General features: G+C 34.8%; 1 protein-coding gene across 1 annotated transcript; it reads left to right on the plus strand.

The window, feature by feature from the left end:
- Window positions 1–777: 777 nt before the first annotated feature.
- Window positions 778–4,988, plus strand: LOC110921469 (E3 ubiquitin-protein ligase RGLG2). The gene is made up of 11 exons (XM_022165793.2): window positions 778–1,412; window positions 1,527–1,611; window positions 2,062–2,202; window positions 2,314–2,427; window positions 2,529–2,626; window positions 2,713–2,792; window positions 2,883–2,988; window positions 3,652–3,779; window positions 3,878–4,103; window positions 4,496–4,552; window positions 4,643–4,988. The coding sequence occupies exons 1-11, from the start codon at window positions 1,140–1,142 to the stop codon at window positions 4,721–4,723; spliced, it is 1,389 nt and encodes a 462-aa protein (XP_022021485.1). The 5' UTR covers window positions 778–1,139; the 3' UTR covers window positions 4,724–4,988.
- Window positions 4,989–10,404: the final 5,416 nt, after the last annotated feature.

Below are 10,404 nucleotides of genomic sequence, written 5' to 3' on the forward strand. Positions count from 1 at the left end.
ATGAGTTGTATAATGTAAGAAAATTAAAATAAATGCACTAACATAAATTTAAAAGAAAGATATTAGATTCATGTATCGAGTATAGCCGGATATAATTGGTTTCGGTTTCGGTTTCGGGTTATGATCGGTTCCGGTTCCAGATATTGAGATCAAAATGCATACCCTATCTATCGGTAGGGTCAGTTCCGATTTCGGGTATAGAATGCCCGGATATTAAAAAACCGGTTCTGAGTTTTTTTACCAAGTCCAGTTCTGAGTACGGTTTTTTGTACACATCTGTTGTACGGTTTTTTGTGCACATCTACTCTAGTCTACATTTCATGTTCAAAAATTAAAAATCTGGTGAATGGACCGAAAATTCAATGTGGTGAAGATTGCCAAAATTATTTCGTTAACTCAAAAGATATACTGTAAACCTTTTCGAAGACGATCGGAATCTTCCAATGACTTTTTATTTGAACAACGGAATCTTCCATTGATGATGTGAGAAATTATTGAAAAACAAACGCAAAAAAAAAAAAAAAAAGGAAAAGAAAAGAAAAGAAAAAAGAAATTATTGAATGCACATGGTAATGATTCAGAGAATCTATCCAGGTTAATATTCCTGTATATTCATCGATCCACCTGTTTTCCTCTAAATCTGAGTTAAATCGTACAATGGCGGTGCAGTAAACTCACCACCGAAGTGGTTATTATTATTCATACAGTGGAAACGCTCATGTAGTTTGACCAGAAACAACAATAATAATAATAATCAATAACGTTGATTTACGTTTCTTCTAGGAGTACCAGATTATTTTTTAGACGTTTCAATGCCGTGTCTTGACCGACTTGTTTGGCAACCAGATAACTACAAAACTTCATTCACTTGCTGCTGATTTTCCGTTTTCGTGGCGTTGTTACTCAAAATTCATGAATATCCGTGAAGCTTCCACCAATCTACCGACTACTTAACGTTTTACAGATTTCGATCATATTTGTTCACACCTCTGCAGCAAAGTCATACTTGTTCTCCGATTCAAATTTACAATATAAATTAGGTTTTCATTTCAGCTGTGAAATTTTGCGTTAATATTCTCACAAATCGCTTTCGAGAAATTGTTATCTGAAGAAGTATATTGTATATATCTGGTTAATCAATGGGAGGCAGTAGTTCAAGGGAAGAAAGGGCGAGATATAGGCATTCGTCGTCATCGTTGTTTCAATCGAGTTCATCGTTTTCTGGAAATCAGTTATCCAGTTATCCGCCTCAACCGTCTTATTCGTTTCCGGCACAAGGAGATTTGAATTATAATTATCCTGTTCAGGATGATGCTATTAGTTCTGCATATGGATCTCAACCTTATAGGCCACAGAAGAAGTTTGAGAAGAGGTATTCAACAATTGCAGATAGTTACACTTCTTTAGAACAGGTAACTTGTTCTACAAGCAACCATCTCTTGTTGCTTAATTTGATTGTGTCTTGTATGCTTGTTGTTTGTTATAGAATTTATGTGAAATGTGTTATTAATATTGTTTATGTGTAGGTGACTGAGGCGCTTGCACGTGCGGGGCTCGAGTCTTCTAACCTCATTGTTGGCATTGATTTCACTAAGAGCAATGAATGGACAGGTAACTTTCTTATTGGTAGCGTGTTTATTATCTATTAGGTTAGAAACCAGTGTATTACACGGGTTGAATATAAGGATGATTAAAAAGTTTGTAATGAAGATTTAAGAATTATAGAACGATATTATATATTTTTCTTACAAAAACAAAAGATAGAATACAAGAGAAGCGGAAAAAAGAATTTTTGGCTCAGGTAATTGTGATATGTACTTATTTATTAGGTATAGATTCTAGTTGTTATTATTTAATTTATCATTTATCTTTAAGTTTGTTTGTTAGTGATTATTTTACCTATAGTTTGAATATCATTGGCATTTTATCATTAGGATTTGGTTTTCAGTTAATCAGTTATTGTTCTTTCTTTTAAATTCTCTCTGTTATCCTCAATGTTGTTCATTTTCGATATTCCATCAATGTAAGTGAAACATGTTTAACATTGGATCATGTGAACAGGTTCAAGATCTTTCCATAGGAAAAGCTTGCATCATATTGGAGATGGTTTTAATCCCTATGAACAGGCTATATCTATCATTGGGAAAACATTAGCAGCTTTTGATGAGGATAATTTGATTCCATGTTATGGGTTTGGAGATGGTATAGTTCTGTTATAAGCTAGTGTATATTCTTATATATATGTATATATATAATAATAATGCAATAAATACAAACGTAGTATGATTCTAAGTTTTTGGTCTCATTGTGCAGCATCAACACATGATCAAGATGTATTCAGCTTTTATCCCGAAGATAGATTCTGTAACGGATTTGAGGATGTCCTAAGTAGATACAGAGAAATTGTCCCGAATCTAATTCTTTCAGGTTCTTAATCTATTTGTTAATGGCTCTTTTAAGCTCTATTATTTTTATTTTGTCATTTCCATATTTAAACATATATATTTATTAATTTATTAATCTTGCAGGACCAACATCGTTTGCCCCAGTCATTGAACAGGCTATGACAATTGTTGAACAAAGTGGGGGCCAATATCATGTGCTATTAATAATCGCCGATGGGCAGGTTGGTATTTTCGGTAATTAACATTAGTTTCATATGTTTCTCCGAATTAAATTGATGTTTTGCTAATAATGTAGTTTGTTTCATAGGTAACAAGAAGTGTGGATACTGAGCGCGGTCAGTTAAGTCCACAAGAACAAAAAACAGTAGATGCCATAGTTGAAGCAAGGTGATTTGTCTACATCATTTATCAAGTATTAAGCTTTTATTCTAAGAATTTTTTATAGGCTTTTGCTAAAGTATAATATCTTTTTTACAGCAAGCTTCCACTCTCTATCGTATTAGTTGGGGTTGGAGACGGGCCTTGGGACATGATGAAAGAATTCGACGATAACATCCCTGATCGCGACTTTGATAATTTCCAGGTAAACAATAATGTCAGTTTCTAGAGGTGGCTAGTTAGGTAATAGATCATTGTTAGTTGGGTCGAAATGGGCGGACCGGGCTGAGAACGGGGGACCTGTTAGACTTTTTTTTTTTTCATTTATTTTGTTTCTAGCTTCTTTGTATATAATTAATCAATTTTAAAAAGTACATTTTGGTAGAACATACTCTAATGAGTAAAATGCCATTTTCGTCCCTGAGGTTTGACCACTTTTGTGAGTTTCGTCCCTGAAGTGCCATTTTCATCCAAAAAGTTCGATATCATGCCATCTTAAGGGCCAAATTTCGAGGGACGAAAGTCCCAATAAATTACCAAAAGGATGAAAATGGCAATAAAACGCAAACCGGAAGGACTCAAATGCACAAAAATGTCATTTTGGATGGAATAGGCAAAGATGACTAAACCTCAGGGACGATTTTGGCATTTTAGTCTAGTCTAATACTTTAAGAGGCTATATTGCAACAACGCATTTAACCGGTTCCCTTTTAGATAATTTTTTTATGCGACCCGTTTGAGATAACTGCAACCCTAATCGATCCACATATAACTAAATGGGTTGATATTGCCGGCCATAAGTTTTAATTTCCTATGGCACACTACTGAGATACTATAACTTCTGATGTTATTCTATTTGTTGTATTAGTTTGTCAATTTCACAGAAATCATGTCAAAGAATGTACCTTTAATTCGAAAAGAGACCGAATTTGCTCTTTCAGCATTGATGGAAATCCCTTCTCAATATAAAGCAACGATTGAACTTAATTTACTAGGGTACGTACTACGTGACTCTATCTTCCTTTTGACCTTTTGGTCGACCGACTCGCGAATTACTTTTAACATATTTTAATTTTTATATTTTTATTTTGCAGTAGTAGGAAAGGAAATTCTCCCCAAAGGGTTGCCCTTCCTCCTCCAATTCGTGCACCATTCTCCTATAGCAGCCCGAAACCGTCACATTCTACCAGTTTTCAAAAGGGTTCACAGTCTTATTATGGCCATACCAGTCCTGTTCATTCTGTTCCGGTTTATCCCCATAGTCAAAGTATTCCAGATCACACATCAGCAGCAATTTCAAAATCTACATATGACAACCAGGTACACATTTGTTTTTTTTTTCAGTTATTGCAGCATTGTTTCTATAAACCTAAGTGTTGGCCATCGGTTTAAATTGTTCTATTCGGTTTCTATTTTATCACTAACGGTGAAATGTGTAACAATAGAACAGACCGACTGGTTTAGAAGTATGCTCAAGTGTTTATATAATAAAGTGTTGGCGGGTCAACTTAAACTGTCCTTACCCGTTACGGTAGTCAGAAAATCTACCTGTTTTGGCTCGAGTCCATTCTGACCCGTTACTTGCTGGCCCATTTTTGCTAACTGCACGTAAAAAGAATTTCAAATCCATACAGTTGTTTCAAAATACTTTGCATAAACATTATTCTTGGTTGAATTCAAGCAGTGCTGATTTTTTTTTGGAATTTGTGCAGCTATGCCCCATTTGCCTTACTAACGTCAAAAACATGGCCTTTGGTTGTGGACATCAGGTATTGTTATACTTTCATATTTTACTTTAAACAAATGTTAATTTTGCTGCATTCGGTAGTTAAGTGTGTTGGTTTTTCGGTATTTTGCAGACGTGTTATGAGTGCGGAGAAACACTTGAGCTATGCCCGATTTGCCGGAGTTCAATCCAAACTAGAATAAAGCTTTACTAAGCATTGATTAGTTATTTTTAAAGTATTTTTTGGTACAGAATATGATTTATTTTAGCAATTAGTTTACATTCTTTGGTTTAAAAAATGTTTGTTCTTTTTTTTTTTTTTTGTGGGAGTCATTTAGGCTTATTTTGAGTGATGTATGAAAGTATTAAAAATTGATGTAAATGGTTGGAAATTTTGAAAAAAATATTATGTGAATGGAACTATAGAAGTGAGTTGTTTTGGATATGTTTTGTAGATTGGAGGGTTGCAAATGAACTTACACAGTTACACCAACACTTAACAAATGAGTTCTCTTTTAGTGTTATTTTGTTAAGGATACATGTTTTATTATTTCTTTTGTTTGTTAGTAGTCATGCAATTTTTTTGTTATCTGTTAATCAATTATTCCTTTTCCCCTGTTGTTTCCCAACAAGGAAAATTAAAAGTTCTCTGCTTTCTTTTCATGGGGTGTAGATAACTTTGAAGGTGACCTGCTATAAAAACATACATTAATGTTCTGTAAATTTTTAGAATGTATATTGCCAAACTGAAAATTCACTTCGTGAGCAGTTTTAAAATTCATATCCAAAATAATCCCACCTTTCTTCGATTTATTTGACGGATATCGATATTATAATAGCAAGTGATTTACGGCAATATCAATGTTCGAAGGGAGTTCATTTGGAGTGAAGTAATTTGGGTATCGGACACCGATGGAGTTGGGAGAGGTGCGAAATGAGTATGAAATTGGGGGGTATCCAATTTTTCAATCCGATAATCAAAACAAGGTTTTGATTGGTTTCACATACAAGTTACAACCTCACATTTACTTTCTCCTTTTTATTATATAATTTTATAATTAATTTTGAACTTATTTTGTTTTTATATTTTTTTTTATTTAATATTTTTTTTTCTCCAAATACATACATGAACACTCCACACGAAAAAGGCAATTACAAAGCAATGGCAGGTAGTCGGGCAACAAGTTGCGCCGCCACCCCCTTTTGAATAGAAAAACCAATTCTACTAAATACAAAGTTTGAAACCTTTGGCGACGAAGAATTACTATTAACGACTTTTTGAACCCGATTCAAAAGTCGTACAGCGTCAGGAGCGAGACCACCAAAGGTATCAAACGCAAACGGGACAAACACATGTTGATTCTCCAGGCAGGCTTTCTCATGTTTTGCCACTTTGCTCGCCTCTGCCTTGAGCACCGCTTGCCCTACGACAAAACCCTTGTCTTTGAGCCCGACAAGGGGGGAGACTCCAGTTAGATCTACACAAGCGTGTTTCCCCCCTTTCCATCCAAACACAAGGATGTCCGCTGGGCGTAAAGTGGACGTGTTTATTTCTATCTACTTCTCAATGTAATTTTAATTCAAAACCGAGTTTTGAATATTAATTTACAAGTAATCGAAATACAAAGGTAGATGTTATTAAAGTTACCTCATAGTTTAGTTTTGTACACCTTTTTCCGTTTTCGTTATTTTAGTAATAAAACAAAATATGATGTTTTAATTAGTTCTGCACATAAAATTGTAACGTGCTTATTTTTATCTGCATTTTGATTAAAAAATTATGCAAAACCGAACGGGTCAAATAAATCATTTTGTTCTATTTTTCAATACACATCTGTATTTCGTTTGTAAGTTTTCATATATAATGTTTTATAAAGTTCAGGATATAATATACGTTTTGATATGTCTTTAACCTGTTTAATTTAATTTATTTGTAATATATTGCGTTCGTAATTTTTTTTGAAAGTTAAATAGCAGTTGCATTCTCATATAAATTTTCTTGAAAGTAGAAATTTATACAAATTTGATATCGTAAACTATACCGGCTACCGGTACGATACTAGTGTACACCAAACCGATATCGACCAAAACTAAATTCCCATCATGCGAGGGAATCCGACTAGTTATATATATGGGGACCGCTAGAATGAGAACCACCCCGAGTTGTAAGAACCGCGAGAACCACACCATCCGGGTCGCGGTTTACCACGATTTTTTTTTACAACTAGATGTGTGAATTATAAACATATCCGTAAAAAAAAAATTTAAACGCCGCGCCCGAGGGGGTAGTTTTTTACACCACAAGTTTGGTGTTTTTATTTTTTTTTCTTTTTTCTTTTTTTTTACACCAAACTTGTGGTGTAAAAAACTACCCCCTCGGGCGCGGCGTTTAAAATTTTTTTTATGGATGTGTTTATAATACACACATCTAGTTGTAAAAAAAATCGTGGTAAACGGCGACCCGGATGGTGTGGTTCTCGCGGTTCTTACAACTCGGGGTGGTTCTCATTTTAGCGCAATTCTATATATGTGTATATATATATATATATATATATATATATATTGAGGGGCTCATGCGAGAACCACCCTTATTGTGAGAACCGCGAGAATCAATGTGAACACAACCTAAAATAGCTAAAAAACCTAAAAAAACCTAACCCCCCCCCACCCCCCAAGCTAAAATGCTAAAAACTAAACCCTCAAAAAACCTAAAAAAATAAAAAAAAAATCTAAAATTTGTTTTTAATATTTTTTATGCTCAAATCGTTACTTTTAGTGGCAATTTTTTTTTTTTGGCTTCGAAAAGTAGCGATTTTTATATAAAAAATTAAAAAAAAATTTGTGTGATTTTTAGCTATTTTTGGGCATTTTTGGTGTGTTCACATTGGTTCTCGCGGTTCTCGCAATAAGAGGTGGTTCTCGCATGATCTTCTCCCTATATATATATATAGAAACGGGTTCGGGAGAAAACGCTCAAAAGTGTGAGAACGGTGAGAACGCATCCTGTTTTTGAATACCTTATGTAGATCCTTATTTTCTTACATAACGCCCGTCTTTAGAAGATACTTATTTTTTGTGGCATCCTTTATGGTGGGTGGATATATACTTGTTTGATGACATGTTGAAGACCAACGCATGCTCTAATGTATTGATCCCTTTATGACATCAATATATCCATCAAGAACAAAGTGACATGATGTCATATCAGTGTCATCAGTCTCTTTTTCTTGAATATTTGTCCATCTCATTCAGCAAAAGATGATAAAGATACCCAACTCAGAGAAGAATCCATTCAGTGAAACTTCATTCAGATCAATACTCAATATAGAAGAATCGAGGTTCTGCATCTGTGGCTTTCTTAACTTTTTTTTTGGCATTTTTAAGGTGAATGGTTTCTAAGAAATATGGCGTTTGTTTTTGTTTTGTGATAAGTTGATTGTGTAGAGACGTCTCTCTTAGGATGTTTTGGCGCGTAGTTTAGACGGGATTTTATTTTATAATAAATGATATTAATAAAGTAGTCGTCTTTCAGTTACTCTGTATTTTTACTGTTTTTTTTTTGTTCAGCTTTTTATGAGTTTTTAGGGTCATAGACTTTCCATCTCCCAAGTTTGGCATTTTTGAATGGCTTTAAGTAGTTTTTGACGTTTTTTTTTCATTTTTAGCTTTTATTAATACTTCTGCAAACTACTTTCATTATAGTTTGGGAGTTTTTGGCGTTTTTACTGCGTTATGGCGTTTCACATGCATTATGACTGTTTGGCGTTTTATTAATATAACGTATTTTTTTATTCTAAATTGAAAAATACATAACAAACAACAGAAAAAGAAAATTAAAAAAAATAAAAATGGAAACAATTCATCTTCCAAATCTTCACTGTCGTCAGTCTCTTTCTTCTTTGAATCATGTTCGCTGGTGGTTTGGCTTAGCCATGCTTGTGTTTTTGTGGCCGTTTGGAAAGACAAAATGACATAAGTTTTTTGTTTGAATATGTATCTTCAAACAACTCATTAGTGTCATTCGTCTTTTCATGCCATTATAATATTCATCAATAACAAAACACAAAAAATGACATAAGTCTGACACCAGCATGTTTTTGTTTATGATTTGTCCATCTCATGCAGCAAAATGTTATTTGAGTCACAGCACCTCAGGGAAGAATGCATTATCTGAAACTTTGGCGTAGTATAATATTTGAATATACAAGAAACGATATTTGCCATCTTTGGCGTTTTACAGAGGAAATAGTGTATCTGAAAGAACCGTCGCTTTTTTGGAATCTTTTGATGTTTGAGTGTTTTAGCGTTTTCTAAGATGAATGGTATATAGTAGAAAATATGGCGTTTTTTGAGTAGTGTGTTTGATGTTTTGGGGATTTTGGCGTTTGTAAGATGAATGGTATACAGTAGAAAATATGGCGTTTCAGGTTCTGGGGGGTGTGTTTTTATGCCTGGGATATCTTTGTTTATATAGGGATGTGTTTTGGTCCGTAATGGCGTTTTATTCATTAGTATGGCGCTTTGGTATAGAAGTGTAAAGACCTTTTTACCCTTAATGAGGCGCGTCCACGTAATAAAATTGATGTTATTTACGAAAACGCCACCGCGCCAATCTAGTCCATAGATTGTTTTGATCGGACGATCCATAAGCGTTCTTACCGTTCTCACACTTTCTACCGTTTTCTCTAAATCCCGACCCTATATATATTAAATCAATTAGTAACCAGTTTGCGCATTAATATGTTGTACCTATTGCTATTGTGGTGTTTTGTCTTTGGGCGTGTTGGGCATTTTGTTATTAGGCTTGTACTTTAATTGTGTATATAAGAGGTTCACTTTTTGTGGGGTGCGTCATTTGCACCCTATCGCTCCATCTCTTGTTCGCCTTTCTTCTCCGGCGATCTTACAGTTGTGTTGGGCTTCTGTGCTCCGATCCTGTAACTTTCAAACTCATGTAAATATTGTTCTTTGTATTGGTTTCACCCTAATCCGTTTAGGGTTTTTAGGGTCTCAGGTTACCCTATTAGAGTTTTCATGTAGGTGTTTATTGGCTCGTCGTTGACGCCATTGTATTTTGATGGTTGATTTGGTGTTGTTTTTTTGCAACAAACGTTACGAATTGTGTTTGCATGTGGGTTTTTTTTTGTGATTTTGGCTTGATGACCAAATCTAGAACACCTGTTTTGGCTTCTTGCCAGACCTTTTTTTACGCAGTGGTTTGTCTGCTTTTTTTATGTTGTCTGTCGCTAGGCCTTTGAGCTGATGATGTTGGTTGTATTCTTGAATGTGTCACTACGACGATTGATCCACTGATGATTTAGAGTAGATGATGCTGGTTGTATTCTTGAATGTGTTTTTATGGCTTTGAGCCTTTAAGCCGATGATGTTGCTTTGCGTTCTATTGTTTGTTGCTAGGCTTTTGAGCCGATGATGCAATTTGGTCGAGTGGTAGGCTAATGTGATGTTGCTTTACGTTCTGTTGTTTGTGGCTAGGCTTTTGAGCTGATGATTCGATATGGTTGAGTAGTAGGCTTACTTTGGTTCTGATAATGAAGATGGCATTTTGTGTGCATTCGGGTTATAGGCTTACTTTAATTCTACTGATGAAGATTGCATTTTGTGTGCATTGAGGTGTAGGCTTACTATGTGTAGGCTTCTTAATCATTTGAAAGTTATCACAATTTGTTGGTGAGACGCTGATGATGGTGCTAGTCATTGGGCTCGACATGCTTTCATGTAGCTGTGACAAGCCGCTGAGCTTAAAAATGTTTGATTTCTTGTGCCATATGTGTATGTGGAATGTTATTTCATGGCTACTAGATCTGGTTTGTGGTATTTTTGGTTGTTGATGTGGATTTGGTAGTGTTTGTGTTTGTGAGTGTCGTACATCAGCAA

This window comes from Helianthus annuus, chromosome 17, assembly GCF_002127325.2.
Source record: "Helianthus annuus cultivar XRQ/B chromosome 17, HanXRQr2.0-SUNRISE, whole genome shotgun sequence".
Taxonomy (NCBI): Eukaryota; Viridiplantae; Streptophyta; class Magnoliopsida; order Asterales; family Asteraceae; genus Helianthus; species Helianthus annuus.

What these genes read in the sequence shown, in the direction of transcription:
- LOC110921469 (XM_022165793.2), top strand. Translation starts at nt 1,140, where the DNA reads ATGGGAGGCAGTAGTTCAAGGGAAGAAAGGGCGAGATATAGGCATTCG. An exon ending in CCCGAATCTAATTCTTTCAG is followed by an intron (nt 2,428 to 2,528) that starts GTTCTTAATCTA and finishes TTAATCTTGCAG; the next exon opens with GACCAACATCGTTTGCCCCA. An exon ending in ATTGAACTTAATTTACTAGG is followed by an intron (nt 3,780 to 3,877) that starts GTACGTACTACG and finishes TTTATTTTGCAG; the next exon opens with TAGTAGGAAAGGAAATTCTC.